This window comes from Carettochelys insculpta, chromosome 1 (assembly GCF_033958435.1).
Source record: "Carettochelys insculpta isolate YL-2023 chromosome 1, ASM3395843v1, whole genome shotgun sequence".
NCBI lineage: Eukaryota > Metazoa > Chordata > Testudines > Carettochelyidae > Carettochelys > Carettochelys insculpta.
Genome location: NC_134137.1, coordinates 304,310,319 through 304,335,069, shown reverse-complemented (window position 1 = coordinate 304,335,069; position 24,751 = coordinate 304,310,319). Strand labels below are relative to the sequence as shown.

Below are 24,751 nucleotides of genomic sequence, written 5' to 3'. Positions count from 1 at the left end.
CCCCTCCTGTCGTAAGCAAAAGTCCATTTTTCCAGGTGGAAGGATAGAAAACTAGTGCATCAACAAAGATTGCCAAATGCACAGAAATCTCTTTCTTCTATAACTGAATTGCTTTTAAAAACTGTAGCAGTAACTGGATTATGAAAGATTTCACAAAAATCAGCAGGTGTGTGTCTTCTCAACTAGCCCTCCACCCGATGTACTCCCTTGAGTACATCTGATCTCTGAAAATAATACAGAGACAATCAGAAGCATGAAGAAAGAGTAGACAGAGTAAAGTTGCTGAAAAAAAACAAAGAGTTGCTGAGGGGAGGGTTTTTGTTTTCCCAGTTCATTATACAGCTTTTGTGTACAGTGTCTGTGTTCTCAACTGGCCCTCCACCCACTCTTCCCTCCATGAAGGGGTCCAAGGGGTCAGAAGAAAGAGGAAAGAAAAGGCAAGGAAAAAAAGATTTTTGGCTTCCCTCTTCACTACACACATTGCCAACTTGTGGGGGGGGGATAGGGCTCACCAAATTTCATTGGCAATGTGAGGTTGTTTGGTATTTGGGAGGTTGAATGGCCAGTTAACATGGTCCTCAAAAATCTGTTTTGGCAGTGGGATGCAGGGTCCATGCTTGAGGGCCACTTGAACTCTTCCCCCAGGCAGCAACCAGGCCTGCCCAAATTCACAACTGGCAGGGGAAACTTCCCCCCAATGACAGCTAGCCCCCAGGCCCTTGCTGTGGTGGTGGTGGGGCAGCATGGGAGGGTTTGAGTGCGGGGCCAGTTTCAGTAGTCCCCCCTGGGAGCAGCTGCGGGCCCCCACAATTTGCAGCTGCCAGGGTCAACTTCCTCCTGGGGGCAGAAAGGCCCCAAAAATATTTTTGGCACGGGACCAGTTGAAACAGGCCCCCTGGACAGCTCCAAGCCCCTGCAAATCTTAACCACCGAGGGAGACTTCCCCCCAGCAGCAGCAACACCCCTAAAACCTTTGCTGCCCTTGAAGCCCTAACCATGTGCAAGTCAGGACATGGTGCTGCCTGGCAGCATGGTCAGCACCAAATGACAGGCACATCTTTTTATGAGGTCTGGGGTACCCACATGATGTGGCTGAGCATAGTAGAGACCCCGAGTGTGTGGCATCAGTGGCTGGGAGGCGTGCACAAACAGCCAGCTGAGAAGAAGTTTCTCCGGCTCTCATACAAACATGACCCCCACAAGAGACGTGCCATCACGTGGTGTGGTGAGGCTGTGGCTGGCACCAAGCAGGGCAGGAAAAAAAAAAAAAAACCAAATGCTCAGCTAGTGGAGGAAGACACAGAACAATGCTGGGACTATTTGTAATGGGTAGATGCACTCACAGTGCTAAGTACTAAGAACGAAAGATGCTTCTCAGCATCTCATACCAACACTACCCCACAGCCAGGGGCTTCCTGGTCCTGACCTGAAATTCACTGACTTCCTGTTACTTAATTCCTGTACACCTGGAGAGCAGTGGCCACAGCAGAGCACTATGGGGTATTGTGGCACCTCTGGAGGCTAATAAATTTGATTTTAAGATGTGGCACTTCCATAATGGCCTTCATTTGAACTTGATGCTACACTTAACTGGTTCCGAGGACATTATAATATAGGTATTAATTCTCCCTAAACTGAGCTAATGGTATTTAAAGTGAAGACAGACGTGGCAATACTGATCCAACTGCCTTAACTGCAAATTTATCTTGTAGTGTAGATGTAGCAAGTGGCTGCAAGGAGAAGGGAAAGGGGCCTGCATCTAAGAGACTGAGTATATCTTGCACATTTAATTAGGGAATGACTAGGGACACTTGTGGGAATTCATTCTGCAGCTAACTCTGAAAAGCCACTTATTCATCCGCTGCCAAAGTGAGTAATTTTAGATTACCAAAAACATTCAGCACGCTATGTGGATTGAGCAGGGAGAATGGAAGAAATGTAAGGCAAGGCTTCTCAACCTCCATGGGCCATCCATGCCACAATAACTAGTTTTCTGTACATGAAAGCCAGAAATGGCATTATAGCAAGTAGGGAGAGAGTCTCTTGCCACACGGCACCTGCGAAACTATATTGCCCAGGCTTTGGTTTCAGTCCTGTGTAGTAGGTCTCAAGGCGCAGGCTTCAACCACATGAGGCAGGACTTTGGCTTTTCACCCTGGGACTCAGTCTAATACTGGCACTGATTTGTAGCCCCCCTGAAAGCCTCCACATGGAACAAAAGCAGACAACTTCAAGAATCAGCAACAGGTCACACTTTGAGAAGGGAAAAAAACCCTGTCCATACTGTCTGCAAATGGACCCTGATAAAGCTTACACCAAAATTCAGCTACATTTGATTGACTTACTGTCATCTGATCAATATTTTGTGCAGGAAGCAAAGCTTACCAAATGGAAATTTAAAGCTTTACAAGTGTCCACAAGTAACCAGGTTATCTGTGAAAATTGCTATGGAAGTCTTTATATGCAGGTATTGTATCAGAAGTGTGACAAGAAATAACATGCGATCTGGGTCACAATTTGGTTGACCACTTCAAAGACACAAGCTGAATACCAGAAAGCTCATTTAAGGGGGGTAGTTGTATAACTTTCTGTTGATGTACTCCCTCATGCGGAACCATCATCTGTGAGCTTTACACTTAACAGCACTCTACAAATAAAAGTTCTCCATTGTCACGAAAATATTCTATGCACATTCATATCCACAGTAAGGCCAAAATTTTCAAGCATGTTGGCCTAAAATAAAGTACATTAGTTCTTAAAAATCGAACATTTATGACTTATATAAGCTTATTTTCCTTTGGTAAAATAACTGCAATCCAAAACACAATCCATCATGCCAAATATCTAGAGCTAGGCACCTAAATAAAAGCATTTTGGTTCTCAGGAGCTGACCAGAACACACAACTCAGAATTTCAACTGCGTTTGGGTACTGAGAATCTCTGAAAGCCAAGCCACTGATTGCAAAACTACAGATGGAGTATCTCAGCTGCACAAAGAAAGGTTACTCACCGTAGTAACGGTGGTTCTTCGAGATGTGTCCCCGTGGGTGCTCCACATTAGGTGTTGGGCTCGCCCGGCGCTGCAGATCGGATCTTCCAAGCAGTTTCTGCCGGACCGCGCATGCGCCGGTGCGCGCCACTCCCCCGCGCGCTCCCGGCCACGTGCGCGATCCGGTCCCCACCAGTTACTTGACCATCCGCCTCGGATGCTCCTGCAAAACACTAAACAGAGATCCGAAGCGGGGAGGATGGGCGGGTAGTGGAGCACCCACGGGGACACATCTCGAAGAACCACCTTTACTACGGTGAGTAACCTTTCTTTCTTCTTCGAGTGTCCCTGTGGGTGCTCCACATTAGGTGACTACCCAGCAGTAACCCAAGATAGGAGGTGGGTAATCGGAGTATGTGCAGCTTGTCCCCGAGAGGACCGCTGTCGAGAGACGGGTATCCTCTTAGAATACCCTGTGAAGGGCGTAATGTTTGGCGAAGGTGTCACAGGATGACCAGGTCGCCACTCTGCAAATGTCTTTTAGCGCAACGCCCTTGAAAAAGGGCTGTTCATGCTGCCACCGCCCTAGTGGAATGAGCTCTGGGCATGGCCAGGAAAGGAGTCTTTTTGAGTTTGTAGCACTTTTTAATGCAAGATACGATGTGCTTCGAGATTCTCTGCGAAGAGAGACATTCTCCTTTTGATTTGGGAGCGATAGAGACTAGGAGTCTATCCATTCTCTGGAAGGACTTGGTCCTGTCTATATAGAAAGCTAGCGCCTCCTCACGTCCAGGAGGTGTAGGCGCGCGTCTTTGTCAGAGTTATGAGGCTTTGGATAAAACGAGGATAAACAATAGGTTCGTTAGTATGAAACTCAGAAGAAACTTTAGGAACAAAGGCTGGATGCAGCCGTATGGTTACCGCCTCCTTGGAAAAAACAGCGCAGGGTGGCGTTGCCATAACTGCCGCAAGCTCGCTCACCCTGCGAGCTGACGTGATTGCGAGAAGAGAGGTCGTCTTTATCATAAGGAGGCAGAGGGAAACCGTGGCCAAAGGCTCGAACGGTGGTCCCCTTTTCGCATTAAGCACCAGGTCCAAGTTCCACGAAGGTGGAAGCGGTTTCCGAGGGGGGCGGGGTATAGGTTTACCAGCCCTTTAAGGAACCTGGTAACCATGGGATGGGCGAACACCGTGTGCCCTGTCTCTCCGTGTCTGAATGCCAAAAAGGCGGACCTTAAACGAGGATAGCGAGAGTCCTCCTCTCTTGAGGTCCAGTAAATACTCTAATATCACAGCCATAGGCACCGAAAGGGGGGCTAGCTGTTTGGTAGAACACCATGCCGTAAAGCGAGTCCATTTCTGCTTGTAGGTCTTCCTGGTGGAAGTCCTCCTGCTACTTTCTAGGACTTGCTGCACTTCCTCCGTACATGTGCTCTCTAGGGAGCTGAGCCATGGATTAACCACGTTTGTAGTCGCAGGCCTTGGGGGTGCGGAGGCACTATGGACCCCTGGGCTTGCGTGAGCAGATCCGGCGCCACCGGAAGGGGCATCGGTGGCCGGTCCGACATGCGCAGGAGTAGGGGGAACCATTGCTGTTGATCCCACGTTGGGACTATCGGGATCATTCAGGCTCCTTCCCTCCTGGCTTTCTGCAACACCTTGTGGATGAGCACTGTGGGAGGGAAAGCGTAAAGCAGGGGGCCCCTCCAAGATATCGCGAAGGCGTCCCTCAGGGACCCCCGTCCCAGTCCTGCCCTGGAGCAGAATCGTGGGCACTTCTTGTTGTGCTGAGTAGCAAACAGGTCTATCTGGGGAAAAACCCCATGCATGAAAAATCGGTTGCAGCAGATCGGGACGGATCTGCCACTCGTGCGTGAGTGCGAAACGCCTGCTCAGCTGGTCTGCCTTCACATTGTGAACGCCTGGGAAGTACGAGGCTTCCAGGGTTATATTGTTGGCGATGCAGCAGTTTCACGACCGGACTGCTTCTGCACATAAGGCACGGGACCGAGCTCCTCTTTGCCGATTCATATAAAACATGGTGGAGGTATTGTCTATACTGATCCCGACTACTTTGCCTTTTATATGGTCTCGAAAGTGTCTGCAGGCGTTGAACACTGCTCTGAGCTCCAGTATATTTGTGTGCAGTGACTGCTCCGTGGAGGACCACAGCCCTTGCGTCACCTCTTCGCCCATGTGTGCTCCCCACCCTATGAGGGAGGCGTCTGTAGTAAGAAAAACCAATATGTGTGGTTGGTGGAAGGGTACCCCTGTTAGCAGGTTCTCGGGGTTTACCCACCATTGCAGGGATTTGCACACCTCTGTTGTGGGCGACGCCACCCTGTGAACAGTGTGTGCTGCCGGGTTGTATACGCTCGCCAGCCAGTGCTGCATGCTGTGCATGTGTAACCTGGCGTTCTGTTGTACGAACGCCGCTGCTGCCATGTGGCCCAGCAGCTGTAAGCACGTCAGAACCAGCACCGTAGGGCTGAAGGTGAAGACTTGCACGAGGGAGCCGACGGCCCGAAAGGGAGTCTCTGGTAGATACGCCCTCGCTGTAATAGAATTGATGTGTGCCCCTACGAACTCTATGTCCTGCAAGGGGTCTATCTTTGATTTTGTCAGATTGATAACCAGGCCGAGCGAGAGAACGTGCCTGTTGTGACGCATATTATGCGTAGTACCTCCTCCTTCGAGGCCCCTTTGAGTAGGCAGTCATCCGGATACTGGAATATAAATACCCCCTGTCTGTGCAGGTAGGCTGACACCACTGCCAAGGGCTTGGTGAAGACTCTGGGGGCCGAGGAGAGGCCAAACGGTAGGATCTTGTATTGAAAATGTTCTTTGCCTACCATGAGAAACCAGAGGAATCGTAGGTGAGCCGGATGAATAGTTATGTGAAAATACGCGTCTTGTAAGTCGAGGGCTGCGAACCAATCTCCATCGTCTAGTGCCGTAAGGATGGAGGCGATTGTGATCATCCGAAAGCGTTGCTTGCGCAGGTACCGGTTGAGGCCTCGAAAATCTAAGATGGACCTCCCGCCTCCTGTCTTTTTCCCCGTGAGGAAGTACCTGGAGTAGAACCCTCTCCCTTGCAGTTGCTCCGGCACTCTTTCCACTGCCCCTATGAGCATGAGATGGTCTACCTCCTGCTTGAGCCTCGCCACGTGGGAGGCCTCCTGGAGGCGGGGCCTGGGTGGAGGTCATGGCGGTGGGAGCGACTGGAAGGGGATCGCGTACCCCGTGGCTATGATCTCCAGCACCCATTTGTCTGTGGTGATCCTTCGCCACTGGTTATAGAATGGTCGGAGGCGATGGTGGAATAACCGCTTCGGATGACCTTGCGACGGTAGTGATGGCGCAGCCCTGGATCTGTGTGTCAAACTTGTGGCCTTTGGCCCTGCCCCGAGGACGCACGGCTGTGTTGGGAACGATGCCTGGGAGTTCTGTACTGCTGGTGCTGTTGATGTCGCCCTTGCTCGTAACCCCTGTGGTACTGGGGACGCTGTTGCTGAGTCCGCAACATCCAGGGCGATCTAAACTCCCGTCCTCGAGGCCGCGTAGCCTTCTTGCATGATGGCCTTGAGCACTGGTTTCTTGCCCTCTGGAAGCGAGTCCATGAGGGAGGTTAACCTAATGTGGTTATCGAAATTATGGTTCGCTAGATGCGCTGCGTAATTTGCCATTCGCAACAGTAGAGTGGAGGAGTAGTAGACCTTTCTGCCCAACAGCTCTAGCTTTTTGGCATGTTTGTCTGTTCCCCCACATTGCGACAACTCCACCATCAAGGAATTTGGTTGTGGGTGGCTGAACAGGAACTCCGTGCCCTTTGTCGGCACAAAGTTTTGTTTTTTTTTTTTTTCCCTCCGCTCTCTTGTGGACAGGCGGAATAGTCGCAGGAGTCTACCATATCATAGTGGCAGACTCCAAGATTGCGTCATTAAGCGGTATTGCTATTTTGGAGGAGGCCGGACGTCTCAGATTTTTGAGGAGCTTATGGTGTTTCTCTTGCACCTTAGCTGTCTGGATGCCTTGCGTGAAGGCCACCCTCGTAAAACAGCGCCTGGAACTGTTTGAGATCATCCGGAGGATGGACGTCCCCCGGGGCCGTAGCCTCATCTGGGGAGGAGAGCGAGGAACCACTGGGATACGTCTCTGTGGACCCTTCCGGTTCCTGCTGGTGATGGTACACCCTCTCACTAGAGGTTTGCAAGGGAAAATCTCGGGGTTCCATAACCAGTCCCCCCTGAGATGCTTGAGTCTCTGTCCCCGGTCGCAATTGCCCTCGGGGGTACGAGATCGTTTGTGGGGATCTTTCCCTGGTAGATAGCCGATGGTGTCTATGCCCCGCGTGGTAGGGGCGACCATGGCAGTATAGGCACTGTTCTTGGGAAGGTGACCTAGACCACTCCCTTGGTGCATACCCTCTGCGTCTGGGGGAGGGCTGGAGAGAGCAATTTTGCATAATAGTCCAGCGGTTCAAACCCCAGGAAGGGTGAAGGTGGTCCCAGCCAGGGTGAGGCTGGTTGCAAAAAATGGAGAAGGGGGCTCCGGGGAGGCTAGGGGGGACCCCTACCTTCTGGTTGGAGTCTGTAACATAAGCGGAGGGCTGTGAGAAAGCAACTCCACAGCCCTGTGCGGAGAGGGGCTGCAATGCCTCCTCTTGTGTGCAGCCTTCCCCCTCCCTTGAGGAGGTAACTCCGCCCCCTGACGTACAGGGGATCCCGGCCCCGTGCGCACCGAGCTCGGCACGCTCGAGGGCGGTGCCGCAGGTGCGGTGTGCTCCGGTGCCTGCAGGCTGCGTGCCTGCGCGCTCTGCACCGCCGGTTCCCCGGGGGTCGGTGCCGCTGCCTGCGGTGCCGCCGGTACCGCCGCTTGTTTAGCCGCCGCCCTGCCTGCGGTGCGGGGCGGCTGGCTGATTATCGGAGGCTGAGCCGCTTCCACGTGGCTCTCCGTGCCGCCGCCAATCAGCTGTTGCTGCGGCTGGGGGCTGCTCGCTCCTCCCGTCCCGCTCGCTATTGTTGCCGGCAGGGATCGGGCTGGGGAGGCTTTCCTCCGTTTTTGGCAGCTTTCCTTTTATGGGCCCCGCAGGGTCCCTCCTGCTGTGGCCGCTCCGGCACGTCTGGCTGGAGGGCCTTATGAAAAGCAGTTTTAAGCCGCTGCCCTGCTTGCGGTGCCGGGCGGCTGGCTGATCATCGGAGGCTGAGCCGCTTCCACGTGGCTCTCCCTGCCGCCGCCCATCAGCTGTTGCTGCGGCTGGGGGCTGTGCGCTCCTCCCGTCCCGCTCGCTGTTGCTGATGGCAGGGATCGGGCTGGGGAGACTTTCCTCCGTTTCTGCGCTGATGGAGTGAGGGAGGCAGCTTTCCTTTTATGGGCCCCGGAGGGTCCCTCCTGCTGCGGCCGCTCCGGCACGTCTGGCTGGAGGGCCTTATCAAAAGCAGCATTTTAAGCCACATCTCCCTGTCTCTCCTTAATCGCCTCTCGGCAGGACTCACATTTTTTTAAAGCCTGAAGAGGACATTGTTGGTGAGTCTTTCAGTTGTTAAGCGGGTACTTAGCACCTTCCCTGTGCTGTTTTCCCCGTCCGATGGCCTGCCTCAGCAAGAGGGCTGACGGCCCGATGCTCCTGGCCTCCGGCGCTTGTTACTGGGACTGGATTGAAGCTGTCCCGCTTGTAGTTTGTTTGTTGCTTTTGTTTTTTTTTTGTTTTTTTTTGCAAAAACAAACAACCGGCTAACTTGCAGTAGCCTAAGTACTTGAAAAACTTTAAAGAAAAACAGATAAAGTCATTGAATACGCTACTTGGCCTTAGCCTAGTTCAGATTCCGTCTGCAGCCGACGGAGGTTAAGAGGAACTGGCGGGGACCGGATCGCGCACGTGGCCGGGAGCGCGCGGGGGAGTGGCGTGCACCGGCGCATGCGCGGTCCGGCAGAAACTGCTTGGAAGATCCGATCTGCGGCGCCGGGCGAGCCCGACACCTAATGTGGAGCACCCACGGGGACACTCGAAGAAGAAGCAAACGCATGTCCTTGGCCACCGCTGCTCAGCTTCTCCTCTATCCCTTCTTCCCTCAGTATGAGTGAGGATAGCCAAGTTTTCTCAGGGACATTTCTCCAGAGCATTAATACTACCGTATGCACTGCCACTCCATATTAAGGACCCACTTGGCATATGAATTAAGTTTCAGGGACAGATATAAGACCAAAGATTAATTTAGCTCTGTTAAATAAACATCTGACTTTCTTATGCAACTGAAATATGTTGTCTCAATACAGTGTAATTTTCTGTTTTCAATGGTTCTTTGTGCATTAGTGGATCTTTAATCCCATTCCATATGTATGAAGTTGATTGTTCCTTCCTAAGTTGAGTACCTTGCATTTGTCCTTATTAAACTTCTTCCTGTTTACCTCAGACCAGTTCTCCAGTTTGTCCAAATCATTTTGAATTATGACCCTATCCTTCAAAGGAGTTGCAACCCTTCCCAGTTTGGTATCATCTGCAAACTTAATAAACGTACTCTCTATGCCACTATCTAAATCTTTGGTGAGATGTTGAATAGAACCGTTCCCCAAACAGATCCCTGCAGAACCCCACTTGTTACACTCTTCAAGCATGCCTGCAAACCATTAGTAACTACTCTGTGAGAATGGTTATCCAGCCAGTTATGTACCCACTTCATAGTGGCCCCATCTACCTTGTATTTTCTTAGTTTATTGATAAGAAGATCACGGGAGACCGTGTCAAATGCCTTACTAAAGTCTAGGTATACCATGTCCACCGCTGCTCCCTTATCCACAAGGCTTGTTATCCTGTCAAAAAGAGTTATCAGATTGGTCTGACACGATTTGTTCTTCACAAATCCACGCTGGCTGTTACCTACCACCTTATTTTCTTCCAGATATTTGCAGTTGAATTCCTTAGTTATTTGTTCCATTATCTTTCCCAGCACAGAAATTAAACTGACTGGTCTGTAGAACACACTCTTGCATATGAGTAAGATCAGTGGGAGACTGCTCTTCCACCGACACCAGCTATTCTTATTTTGGTGGTATACTGGCATAGAGTGCTCAGAAATCAATTTATTGCATCTAAGCAAATGCAAGAAATCAATGGCTAGTGGTTCAATCCCTGCAGTGTCTATCTCTGGCACAGTGGAAAAACAAGCTCCTAATCTAACAAATGTCTAGGCATAATGTCTGATTTTCAACACAAACCACAATATTATTCTTAAGTGGGTTCCTCCTTACATAAGTTATAGATATTAACATAACTAATTCCAGTTTATTTTTTATGCCTAAGAACTTAATTAAATAAAATACACGCATTTAAGAACGGCACAGTGAATGAAACCATACACCTTAAAAGACAGGTGGGAAAATTCACTTGCACTGAGTGGTTCAGGGTCCAGGTAGAACAAAGGAAGCAACAAGAGCCTCAGCCCTTTGGAACATTCACTAACTATTTCAGTCCTTATGAAGCTTCTAAACACATAGGAATGTTTGGATTTTGGAGAAGACAGGTTTGCTGCAGAGCTAAGTTAAGTCCACAGTTCCTAAGATCTGTCCAACAGAGGAGGTAAGACACTGTAGCTTCATGTTTCCATGCTGCAATCTGATGCATCATTTAGTATGCCCAACTCTGCCTGGTATGTTTCCCAAGTGCACAAAAGCAGAACACAGTGTTAACACTTCAGTGCATATAAGCAGAAATTGCTTTTAGTAGTTAAATGTTGCCATCCTGCAGCCCAACGCTAGCAAAAGACACCAGCATTTTTCCACTTAAGTGAAACGTATTAAAGACAATTTAGAGCCCAAGCAAAGCTGGCGAGTTGTCATGAGCCAAAAAGGGTTAAGAAAATATCCAGCAAATAAAACACTAGTTAAAATTAGAATTAAAAAATTGAAAAGCCTTATGTAACCCTAAACATTCAGGAAAATTCTACCGCACCATAAGTTCACACTAGTTTTATTTCAAATTTGCTTTTAAAAGAAATAAAATAGAGCACATGGTCAATTGTTGAAAATGAAGTACAAAGTTGAGTCAGCCATCTATAAGTCAATTTAGAAACGATCTTTAAAAAAAAAAAAAAACAAAACCTCTAAGCACACAACATGCTAGTTCTGGAATGGCACACTATCACTACCGTGCTTACCCTGGCTTCTAAAGTCACTTTAGAGACCAGAACTTTGCATCTTGAGAAGGATTACATAAAAATCCTACCACTTTGTTGACAGTCTCCATATCACACAGGTTTTCCACTAAAATTCGACATGCTTCTTCTTTACCCCAGTGAGCAGCAGCATGAAGTGGTGTCCAGCCATCATAATCTTTAATATTTACATCATAGCCAGTCTGTATTAAAAGCCTGAAGGAATGAGAAGAATTAGAACTTGTATACCACTAATAATAAATTGCCACTAAGTGATGAGTTATTTTTATTTTAATTTTTTGTCTTCATTTGACTTCTCTCACATAGGGGTTGCAGTAAGGCTGTGTCTATGCTTGCATTCTTCTTTCAAGGGGCATGCAAATGAGTGAAATCAAAACTGCAAATGAGGTGCAGATTTACATCTCTGACATCTCATTTGCATATTCCCCTTTTGAAAGGGAGTCTTTGGAAAGAAAAAAGCAGCGTAGACTGGGCTCTTTCGAAAATAAAGCCCATCTTCGAAAGAACCCTTCTTCCTGAACCAAAATAAAAAGAGTTCTTTCAAAGATGGGGTTTACTTTCAAAAGAGCTGCATCTATACTGCTTTTGTTCTTTCAAAAGATGCTTTTTTTAAAGTAGAACATGCAAATGAGACCAGATACATAAATCTGCACCTTGTTTGCATTTTCTATTTCCCTCATTTGCGTGCCCCTTTCAGAAGAGGAATGCAAGTGTAGACACGGCCTAAGTGTTCATTAAAAACCACACAACTTAAAAATCCCACACGGCTTACCAAGAAATATTTTCAGTCATTACAATTCTCAAGATCATTACAAAAAAGCAATTCAAGAGTTTGCTTTCCCCCTTCTGTTTTGTTCACATGGACTTGACTGATTATATATAGTCAGACAATTCTCCCTTGTTGTGAATCTTTTATACAGGAACAGGAGAGAGAGAAGTAATTTAGGAACATATGAGCATAAAAATCTCAAAAACTGTCAGACACGGCATGTTAAACTACCTGAAACTACAGGAAACGTTTTCATATTTGCCATTCTATCCTCTAGAATTCTCAGATAATCAGCATTTTAACCAGAAGTAAATTCTAGTTATGTTTTCCATGAGTACAGCACAGTGAAAGTAAATACAAATAAATTCAGAAAATGCAGTATCCATTTAAGTGTACAGCACTACTGCTGTTGGTAAATAAAGTACTCTGCATATATTTTTGTTTGATTTTTAATATCTAATCTTGTTTTTATTTAGTGCTATGCATTGCTAGGTACACTGCTCTATTATCCAGAATATTTGAATATCTGGCAACTTCCCAGCCCTCAGGCTGCCAGATATGAAAGAGTTTACTGTATTTTCAAATTCATTTTTGGAGCTGATATCATCCCTTAAGATGATTCGTAACTAGCAGTGTAGCAGAACTGTGCTTAGATGCATCAATGGTTGTGTCTACACTAGCCCCCAACTTCGAAGGTGGCATAGTAACTAGGGTGTTCAGCGATTACTAACGAAGTGCTGTGGTGCATATCCAGCACTTCATTAGGCTAAATCTCCCCTGCAGCAACTTTGAACTGTGAAACTTCAAAGTGCTGGCTTGTGTGTAGCACTTCATTAGTAATCTCCCTTCGAAGTTGGGGGTTAGTCTAGACACAGCCACTGTAGCTCTTCTCAAAGCTTTGAGCCTTCTCAAATCAACAATGTCCCTTCAGTTTAAGGCAATAGCTATACAAGATACAGAAGCCAACTGCCAATAAGCCATTTTAGCTCCACCAATTGTGTAGCTAAAAAACAATTTACCGATGGTTGACTTCCATGTCTGTCCACATGGAGGAAGGTCAACAGGAGTGTTTCTCCTGTTGACTTTCCTTATTCCTTCCCTCTCGCGAGTACAGGGGTTGATATAGACCCCTGGGAGTTTCATTTCACGCATGTGTGAAATGAAACCCCAGAAGAATGACCTTCAGCAGGTCCATTTTCCGCTGTAGTGTGGCTCCAGCCTAAGTTTAGCACTACTGATTTCATGGGTCAAGAACCAGAAACAGTTAGTCAGTATTTCCTAGAACTATCGATTAGGAATGGGGACTGGGTGGGAGGGAGGAAGAATACGTGTGTGCTTATGAGGGAGATCACATATGCTACAAGATTAACAAAAGTGCCACGTGTTCTTACAGTAGCATTTTCCTATGATTCAAGTATTAAGAATCATTCATTTTTACTCACAAAAAGGGTTATAAATCAGTCATAAACCTTCAAATGATAGATACCATATTTGGAGAAAAAAGAAAAAGATCCTTTTACCAACAGGTAATTTCCATAAATAATGGCTCTTAGAAATCAAGGAAATTAAATACAGTTTGACTGAAAATATCAAGATATTACCTGAACAAAAATTTTTTTTCCTACTGAAAGTACATTAAGATAATATGATGTGATAGGGTTTTTTCCTACTGCAACATTTAACAATCTGTGCTGGGGGCATAGGATGCAGTAGATTTTTTTAGTCACAAAAGTAATCAATTAATAATTTAGTTACGATTACACAGCATTTAAGTAAACTAACAAAAATATTTGGCAGATATACTCCAAATCTGCATATTAAATGTGCATTTTTATCAATCAGAGTATCTACTGTACATGTTTAGAGATATCTAAATATAAATCAGTTTCAAAATTATTCACAAAGCCTATAATCTTACTGTGAAGAAGTTTAATATAAGAGTCCTGTCTACCTTGAGAAACTGGCACAACTACAACAATGTAAATATGTCACTGTCCTGGAATGAGAAGTTAATTTTTCAATAGACTTTCTATTAATCTATTACCAAAAAAGTCCCTTACTTTAAAACGAATTGTTCCCATGGGGAGTTACAAGAGCATAGATATTACTGCTATTGTTCTGCTGATAGCCTCCCTATGTAGACAGGGCTTTGCAATGTGTAAATAGCGAAGCTTATTCAATGAGGGATTCTCATTTAAGTTCGCTTTAAGGAACATTACTGCTCCTGCACTGACAAAACATACCCATTTTAAGGCCACTTTACACACTGTCGTGCGTCAGTAACCTCAGTGAAAAAAACAGGACCTACTTGTTAGAATTAAAGATATGGGATTTCACTGCCCTCCAAACAAGGTATGTCAGATAGATCACTGGTATAAAATATAAGCAACTAGGGTCTTGGAAAATCCTTTTCATGTATTTCAAAACTAGAAACTTACAGAAGATCTACCATAGTCTCAATGAGCAACATATATTTTATTTTAGTCATCTAATAACCAGAGGTGAAAAAGATACCCCAAAAGTTACTTGAGTAGAAGTGCAGTTGCTTGGGGAGGAGGGAGAATATACTTAAGTACGAGTTACCAGTGTCCCTCTGGAAAACTACTTGAGGTAAAGTACATGCATGGGCATACGTGTACACACACATTTCAGCTCCAGATTATACCCAGGTACACAGAAGTGAAAGCAGCTGCACTTTAGCTCAAGTAACTGAGTACTTTCCCCACCTCTGCCAATAACTGTTTTTCTAAAACTCCATAGCAGGGTGAATACACAATTTACTTTGGTGCCTAAAACAGGTATTTCAAGTGCCCTCAAGAGAAACTTACATTATGGATTCACAATCTGTCAACATACATTATATGAACACAAAATCTCAAACTATAATTAACTCTAATTGATAAGGCATATAAACAGACTGCTTTCCTTGTGATAACAAATAACATTGAGAGTTTTTTTATTAACATTAATCAGTTTTTGTTTATTCTCTAGGATCATACAAATATTGATTTAGTTCCATAAATTTTCTTTCAGTTTTCTAAAACTCTTGGTCCCAAAGAAGGATCTGTATATTTCTGAACACAAGTTTTGGACCCGCATACATATTAGATGGTCAAATTAAAAAGTAGCATTTACAACAAAAAAGCTAAGATAACATGTATTAGATTGTTGGCTCCCAAACGGCTTCTAGACAATATACTATAAGCTAATTTGTTTGTTCTGTTGTTACATTTACACAAGTGTGCCAACAGGCAATACTACATAGAAACAACCCTTTTAAACACACATGGAACAAGCATAAAAATATAAATCCATACAGATGGCTTTAAATCATATTAATATATGCAGACCCTGTTTGTTTCACACACAGTTATGTTTAGGTTTATGTAGCCATTCTATATAATAGGGATAGGTACCAATGAATTAGAGGATAAGAGATGTCTGAAGGTTGCAGGAAAATAATCAAGTTCCATCTTTCTCCTAAAATGATCCAAGCTTTTCCCTAAAAATTACTAATTTTCTTCTTCTCGCCTCTCAAACCTAGATGGCTTTAGTTTAGACTGTAGCTTCTGGACAACATTTCTGCATAAAAACATCTCAGTAAATGGATTTAAAGCAGGTGCATTCTCCCCAAAACAACTAACATTAAAGAAAGGTATTCTTTTTCCTTAAGTCAAAATATGCTTCAGCGATAAGGATATATTTGCCTTAGCTTTACTGAGGATTCAAATTCAGTATGTACCATACTGGCAAGTTTTGAATGACTTCAGTAAAGTTATAACAGTGTGTTAAGATTCACTGCTAGCTGAAAACAGGAAATAGAACTATGAGAAATAGGCAAAGCTAAAGATCACAAACTTCCAGGATGCAATCCAAAAAACTTTCAATAATATTAAGGCCAAGTTATTTTCCACTAACATCTGAAAAGCTTGGAGACATGATAAATCTATCATGTAGAAATAATACTTACTTTAAAACTTCTGTATACCCTTTAGCAGCAGCTACATGAAGTGCTGTACCACCAGATTTTGCATGCCTGACATCATTTATACGGCCACTGTTAAGCCACTGTCTAGCATCTCTAAGCATTATTCGTTCTTCTTCTTTTCGAGCTGCCTCTACATCAACCCCTAATTGAAAAGACAGAGAGAGAGAGAGAGACACTGTTTCATTTCAAACAAACTCATTACCTGATAATTTGTGCACATAGCAATAAAAACAATGCTGGCTAAACAATACAATATCTATACTGAGGTAAATGTAAAGTGGTTCTTTGACTATACACCTTGAGAAAGTGAGCAACATCCATTTTAACATAAGTACATTATTCTACATACATAAAGACTTATAACAGTATCATTCATATAAAGTACCACATACAGTTTTCTAAGGAAGGGCAGAAAATAAAGAGTAGTTTAGATTGCTTTATTGAAATGTGAATGCATAAAGTTAATAAAAGGATGCTGAAGTCAAAATGAGAATATTACCAATCTTTTCTACAGCATTGTTCACAAATACATGTCAAAGCACTTTCTGGGGGGGGAGGGTGTCAGCATCATTTTCCCCATGTACGTAGGAAACACTCTGGCACAAGCATTTTAATTGACTAGCTACAGTTCAGAGAAAGACAGAAGACCATAATAGGAAAACAGATGGGAGTTGTAGCTAAATAAGAGTCTGCCATTTATGTTCAATGTGAAAACTGGACTTTAGAGTAGCTGAAAGCAATACACAGAGAAAATTAGTTCAGGAAGCGTGATTATCAGAAGCTCAAATCAAAATTAGTTGACATGTAATGGAGATCTTGGGCTATTTGACTGGTGTGCAGGCCAAGTTTAGACAACACACAGTGGTGCTAAGCACTGCATCTACCACTACCTTCAGGATGCTGTTCTGGACCTCAGATGTCTACTGTTATGTACTCTGTTTCCAAATGAGATGAGAAGCACACTGTGCTAGGAACTGCACAAAACATAGGAGTCTGTCTACCAGTAAGATCTTAATATGGATGCAATAATAGATGGAGAAGAATGAAGTATTTTTCAGCCCTATTGTCCAGACAAAGTACATCAGAGATGACTTGCCCAAATCACACAAGGATTTAACTCCTATCAAGTCCCCTGTTCAGCACTATACTCACAACATCACCAGAAAGGTGAGATGCAAAGAGAAGCGAGATGCAATCTTCAAATTTGCTATTTAAATCACTGAAAAGGACAGCAACTTCAGGCTCTCTTTGATGCCTTCAAGGCAATTGTGACCAATTCCAAAAAGGTGTTTACCATGTATTTGGAGGGTAGCCAGTCAAGCCATAGTATGGAAGGTAATCACCAAAGATATAATATGGTTATGGACCATTTAGAACATACGCAAAAATTGAATCAGTGGCTGACATAGCATGAGACAGGAGGTATTCTTAGCATCAGGACAGGAAATCTGGGCAAGCTGTCTGCGATAACTATGTTATTTTTGTCTCACATATGGTATGTGGAAATGCTAAGATTATAATTATCTCACCAGGTTTTAATAAATCTAGTGCTAGAAGGTCAGAGTTAAATGTTGTGTTATGAGGGCAACAGGTTTGTTAAAATAAAGGGAACTATATGAGAACATTAGTATGTTGGCACTGCTAAACTGGTAAGAAGGAAGTGAGCTCATGTTTGGAGATTAGCATTATGGAAATTTTGCCTTATTATTTCCTTGTATTTTAAGTGTCTGAGGTGAATAAATAATACATCTTTGAACAACCTTAACAGTTAACTTTTTGTAAGATTAATTATACTATAGCTGATCTCTAACAAAAAAAATGCAGCTAAAACAGCACACAATAATGGAAAAACTGAACGAGAATAAAATGTCTAAAACCAAACAGCACAAGGATTTTAGACAGATTGTAATTACCTGAGTAATTTAGCTCGGACACCAAAGTTAAACATCTTTTTTACAACAGTCACCATGTGGTTTTTAATGACCACAAGTTGGACAACATGGCAATTTGTTTTATGACAGTATATAGCAATATGCTGTTTCCTTACCTGTAACATCAACTTATTTTTCTATACCTCTTTCTCTAGCAATCTAAATTATATGTTTCATAAAGTATTTCAGCAATACAGTTTTCTCTTTGCATTTATTATACAGTGAAATTATTATGCTAAAGTTGACATTCCTATGGCAACAAATATGGAAATCAAGATTTAATTGCAGAATAATGTAGAAAAAGATACTTGTTGGAATTAGAAGTCTTTTTCAGACAATCTATGATGATACTTAATATTAAGAGTAAGTTTATTAATACTTTATAAAAGGTCAATAAATTATAGCTCTTGCTAACAGGAATAGTATGTATTATGAATGGTCATAACTCATCAGTAATAGATCTTACAGATTTATAAGCAGTCTACTGAATTTTTCAACATAATTACTGACTAAAACAAAAACGTATGCTCAGCTTACTTTTATAAAGGATTAATAAAATCTGGTGGTAACCACAATAATACAAACTCAAAAGCACAATGAAAGCCTGCCTACCCAGGAGGCTGAAATTTATAAGCTACTTGAACATACAAGAAACAGTTGGTGCCTTGGAAGAGCTGACATGGGAAGTTTAGGATGCTTCCATTTCTGAACATGGGAACAAAGGATGTGAAGACCATAAACACCAAATCTCGGGTGGACTGATTTAACACAAAATTATTTAAATCATTAAATAAAAAACTGTTTAAATCCTCAATTTTAAATGTATATTGCATTTGTACTTTTAATGTTAATAAATTCTCAGTTAGGAACCATAAATACATGCTGATTTGCAACTAAATGTAACTCTTACATGTTGCTTCTTTTTACTTATGAGGAGGGTATTCGATAAATGCAGCTTCATTGCTGCAGTGTGCCTGGTGAAGACACTCTGTGCCAAAAGGAGAGAGCGCTCTTCTGTCGGCATAACAAGACCACCTTCACGAGAGACAAACTACGTCAGTGGAAGAAGCTGTCAACACAAGCGCTTTTGTTGATGTAACTTATGTTGCTCGAAGGATAATTTATTCATACCCCTTAACAATAAATTCTGCCAACATAAGCTGTAGTGGAAACACAAACTATCTATACATATTTATTTAAAAGATTTAACTTTTTACTAATTAAAATTTTACTTCTTATTTCTGGATGTAAATTCAAATTCAAGTACAAATTGTGCAAACAGAGCTGTAATTTTTTTTTAATAACTAACACTACCTTAAATGGGTACTTAATAGAATTATCAAAACATGTTATTCACTTAAAAATTATGGATTTTATTAAACAAAGGAAGTAGTATCTGTAGTTAGCGAATTTAATTTCATTTCTGGTCACCGTATCCCTCAATATCTTAGAAGTAGTTCATCTACCAGAAAAAAGCTGCTGCTTTCAAAAACTGTTCTGGTATTGCAACAAACTCTGGTTTCAAGTGCTTAAATGATTTGCATGACCTTCTTTAAAACTTGGCAAACACGTACTTCTTAACATTAAAATCAATTTATTAATCAGATTATAAATAAATTTAAGTCGTAACACAGCTTGCCAATTTCAAGTTAATGTAAAGCATTTTTTTCCAAAATGCACTGTATTTTAATATGCCCCATTTAAATAAAAAACAATTATTTTCATCTACCCCATCCAAATACTGTCAAAACATTCTCTCTCTTCTCCACCTGTAGCATCAGCATTAACTAGACAGAACTCGGTAAATACTGAATTTCTTCACTCACACTCTTTGCCTGTGAAGAGGCCCCCCCATATTCACTTCTCTTGCTGTGAGGAAAAGGAGTAAAATTTGGTCACCTACTTTCTCTCCAGACAAAGTTGAGGTATAATCGTTGCACAGCTCCTTGCTCTACCCAAAACACAGTGGTGCTTTGCACACGGCCTAGCTTTTCTTGCCTTCATTTCTTCTTAGTTTAAACCACTTGTTTGCAGCCTCTGCTTTCCACACTTATGTCTATTGTTTTCATTCAAAGTTTTCTTCCTTTGCTTTCAGGGTCTTTCACTGAAAAATTATCCTAAACCTTTTTTCCAGGAGAGGACCTTGAGACTTTGCTATTTTTCTTGCTTCTTCAACCCTTTTTGTATATTTCTCATTTTGTCATGCTCTGCAGCCTTTCTTTGATAAATTTTAGTATCTAGCTGGGGCAGAACCAGAGTCTCCCAGGCAGGCAAATTAAACTAAACAGGTAAATTACAGAACAACAAGAAGTCCTGTGGCACCTTATAGACTAAAAGATATTTTGGAGCATAAGCTTTCTTGGGCAAAGACCCACCTGGAACCAGGATGGGAGGTATACTGGAAAATTATAAATTCTGCTCTTCAACTTATGCTAAAGGTGGGGGTGCTGCCAGAAATTAAGAGAAGAACAAAAGAAAAGAGACAATGACTGACTTGGTAAATCTATAAACAAAGAGACTATGGGGGAGAAAGGAGGGAGAATGATGGGAAAAGGAAAAAACAAAAACACCCCACCAATCAGCACACATTTAAAATATCTGAGTTTTAAATTGTGAAATGCATAATGTGATGGCATCACTGGACTGTGTAGAAGTTGTGAAGATATATGTTACTACACGCAGTTTCTTGTGGGCCAAGTATCTGTATTCCGAAGGCAAGTTCCATTCTGGCAGTTCCTGCAATTCTCTTAGAGCCTATGTGGCCAAGGAACAATTTATTAACATCAGGTCCTGAGCTAGTAATATTATTTACTTTAAATTACCCAGAATTTATGTGAGTGGTTCAAATACCACAGTGATAGGCCTACATAAAACTTCATATACAGATTTAAAAAATATCGCAAGAAACTTGCACAAGTCCATCTTCAATAAGCCATTAAATATATATACCAGCATTTACAAAATTGTGTGTTACTATTGAGTGTTCATCATTAGCTCCAAGTCTGAAAGAAAGCCAAGCACCAAAGGATTTGTAGTTTCTAACAGCTTATTTGTAAAGTGCTTGGCAACTCTGATAACATTACTAGTCCTCTGGGACAGGAAGTGCTACTGCAGGCTCCCTTCTCAAACCACCTCTCTCCCACAGCCCCAGCCTGCATCAGGCCAGGAGAAGTACAAGTCTGCCTTGGCCACAGCCCTGCGATGGATTAATCCAGCCCTGGATGTGGCAGCCCATCTGGAACCTTCCCATGATACACTAGAGGTTAGGACCTATTGTTTGGGAAACTGATCAAAAGTGGTTAAGGCAAAAACAGTTAAGGCAAAAGCCTCTCAGCAGATGCTAAAAATGACACATTTGGAAGAGTGCAAATACTGCCATTAGCTCCACTGTCAAAACTGAAAACAACATAGATATTTAATGCACTATACGATAAAACATTTATGAACCTTGTGTTTTGTCACAACTCAGAGATGCTTTGCCCTTGACCCTGAACAGAATGTAAAAATGAGGAGTGCTCACAAATTTAGAAAGTTATTTAAATTATTTAAACAGATTACAGTACACTTTAGTTTCAACACAATTTAAAATACAATTTAAATAATTTTAAAATAAATGTATTTAATAAAATAACAGATTTAAATAAAAACAATTTAACACATTAATTTTTATTTACCCTATCTTCAGGGTACGAGTCAATGCATACTTTTTTTGCTTAATTCTTAAATCTATATGCTTGTTTTTTTCCCCCCTTCTTTTTTTTATTTTACTTTTAACCATTTGGTTGTTAATATTCTTTTGGCTGCAACAGTTATAATTCTTTTAATATCACCTGTGGTAAGCAGCTTATGATCTTTGACACCTCATTCTGACAGCAGGAATTATTTTTAAAACCTTAATGAACAATGCTAATATCTGGTAAAGTTTATTTTATTTTGTTTACCAAAAAGAATACACACAAATAATTCATCCTTGTAGATGCAGCAAAAGACTCGACTAACTAAACTTTTGTTTACGTTTCACTTTCTTTACTGGTGATAATACAACTGCAGACATGATACTTATATTTCATTATTCACTGCATGCTTGCCCCATTTACAATATGCCAAAGTCCTGATCCTGCAAACACAGGATCAACTTTTTGTACTAATAGTCTCCCTGGTAAAATTAGCTCATCTGTGTGTTAATTTACTCATATTCATATTTCCTACATAAAAGCCCAAGACCTCTTCCCATCAGCACAAAAGAAGGGTTCCAATGACAGCGAGGGAGGAAGTTCATAATTTAAAAAGAGAACACGCTGCCCCGAAGACCTCCATTTTTGTTTTGTTCAAGGTTAGTCATATACGTATAGATCGAAGAAACTTCAAATTAGACATGGATTGACAACTTTTTTTTGATGACCAAGGAAGAATTTTAGACATGTTAGTACAACTAACCATCTTCTGTACCACATGACAGTAATAGTTACAGAGGATTTCCAGCTTTTATTATTATTCAAGAGGTGACACAAACAGGACAGAGACCGAGACAACAAGTAGTCCTGTAGCACCTTATAGATTAACATATATTTTGGAGCACAAGCTTTCGTGGGAGGGTCTTTGCCCACAAAAGCTTATGCTCCCAAATATCTGTTAGTCTCTAAAGTGCCACAGGACTTCTTGTCGTTTTTGAAGATACAGACTAACCTGGGTACCTCTCTGATACCTGTCACCAAACAGGACAGAGTAACTTTCACAATCAATAGTAAAAGAGAGAAAGCCATGCTGGTCTATATACGATCAACAAACAAAAGCAGTCAAGTAGCACTTTAAAGACTACCAAAATAATTTATCAGGTAAGCTTTCATCAGACAGACCCACTTCTTCAGACCATAGAATACTGGTATGGCGATGATCTGAAGAAGTGGATCTGTCCCATGAAAGCTTAACTAATAAATTATTCTGTTAGTCGTTGAAGTGCTACTTGACTGCTTTTTTGTTTTCACAATCAAGTTTTCACAAACACAAGAAGAGGGTGAGAGTCAGAAAGAGATGTGCCAATTTAGTTAAGTTTGGTCCTGCTTTTAGCAGGCAGTTAGACTCAATAACCTCCTGAGGTCTCTTCCAACCCTATGATTCTAATTTAAGTAAAACATCCTGGCTGTGTCTACATGGGCACAAATCTTCGAAATAGCCATATTTCAAAGATTACTAATGAGGCGCCGAATTGAATATTCGGTGCCTCATTAGCATTAGGATGCTTCCGGCTCCGGCGCTTCAAAAGCCCCAGTTTCAAAAGCGCGTGGCTCAGCGTGTCTACATAGGGGGTCCTTTTCGAAAGGATCCGCACCTTTCGAAATCCCCTTATTCCAAACAGGGGGCGGGATAAGGGGATTTTGAAACGTGCTGGGTCCTTTCGAAAAGGACCCCCGTGTAGCCGCGCCAAGCCGCACGCTTTTGAAAGCAGCGCTTTCGAAGCTCCACGGCCAGAAGCGTCCTAATGCTAACGAAGAGCTGAATATTCAATTCAGCGCCTCATTAGTAATCTTCGAAATGGCCATTAGTATGGCCATTTCGAAGATTTGTGCCTGTGTAGACACTCCCCCTGTGTTACAACTGGCACTAAAATGGGAGATGAACTTTTCACATCATAGAACAGGAAAAAGAAAAACTTAGAGATGCTTCAAAATACATAGCCCCACTATATGTACAGAAATTAGAATGCAAAACATGTTTTATATTACCTTAAATGGAATTTCCTTTGCTTTTGTTTTCAAACCTCTGTACTGAGTGCAGAGGAGGTAAACATAAAACCAAACTCACTGTTTCTCAGACATGTAAAGTACTTTGGCCATATGGCCCATAGATGGCAATGTGGTGCCTCTCAGGACAGCAATATTTAAGAATTTACAAAGCTCGTTAGGCTACCTGAGGTAAAGTTCACAATTCAACAATTGTTACTAGAACAGACAGACTCAAAGTATCAGCTAAATGCTTTAAACTTCATCAGCAAAATGTTTATACAGTCATTAAGTAGATCTATAATATGTTGCTCAGCAAGCATTTTCTAACAATATAAATTTCAAAGCCAAATCACTGTTTCACCATCCGAACAATATAAAGACATATTTTATACGTACACTATGAAAAAATCACTTTTTATTTCACATAGTAAATATGTCTAAATATAAGCATTGTTCTGTGCCTTGTATGCATATAAACTAGTTGAGTCAAATGCTACATTTAGCTGAGATCCTCCCCAAGAGAAAATAAATATACACACACACACACCCTATAATTATTATTTATATTGTAAGATAATTATATAACCCTCTGTCAAATAGAAATCATCTCACTATTATACATTGCAGAACTATTGTGATAGAGCAATTTTAACCACCTACCTCACCTGGCATCTGCTCACCAATTCATTTCCACAGAACTTACTCTTAGCTTTTCAAAACCCACAACTAAACTTCAAGCCCCTAGGCCTCTCTCTGCTCTTGTCCTCACATAGCAGGTAATCAGAAGACAAAGGTCACCTTCTCAGGGCTAAACTTCAAAAGGCTGAATTCCTGAATAGCTAGAAGGGGGGCAGTATTTGCATACCTTAGAGAGTTCCCTAGAAAATACAATGAACTGCTAAGATATTTAAAGTTAATCCAATAAGGCTTGAAGGATATTGTAGGAAATTGCTATATCTATCACAGTCATATTTTTATAAGTCTTGTGGCAATGCAGAGGGAAGCTTCATACCACTGGACAATGAAGGTTTCCAGTTTTTCAGAAGGATTTAGTATTCAGTTCTAGATCTATAAGTGCCAAAGATACCAGATGTAAAATCCTAACATTCCCAAGTACTGTAGAAGCTTTAGGAGCTATGGGACTCATGGGAACTAAGACATTAGTCCACAGATTCAGAGA

The 24,751-nt window shown here is 42.4% G+C and overlaps 1 protein-coding gene across 9 annotated transcripts in view; it reads right to left on the bottom strand.

The window, feature by feature from the left end:
* Nucleotides 1-24,751, bottom strand: part of PPP1R12A (protein phosphatase 1 regulatory subunit 12A) — a 227,127-nt gene that overhangs the window by 91,467 nt on the left and 110,909 nt on the right. For all 9 annotated transcript variants that reach the window (XM_075012396.1, XM_075012414.1, XM_075012338.1 and 6 more), the window contains exons 4-5: nucleotides 15,900-16,059; nucleotides 11,211-11,355 (exon numbers count right to left, since the gene is read on the bottom strand). In XM_075012396.1, coding sequence (XP_074868497.1) covers nucleotides 11,211-11,355; nucleotides 15,900-16,059 — 305 coding nt within the window. The remainder of the gene's footprint in view (nucleotides 1-11,210; nucleotides 11,356-15,899; nucleotides 16,060-24,751) is intronic.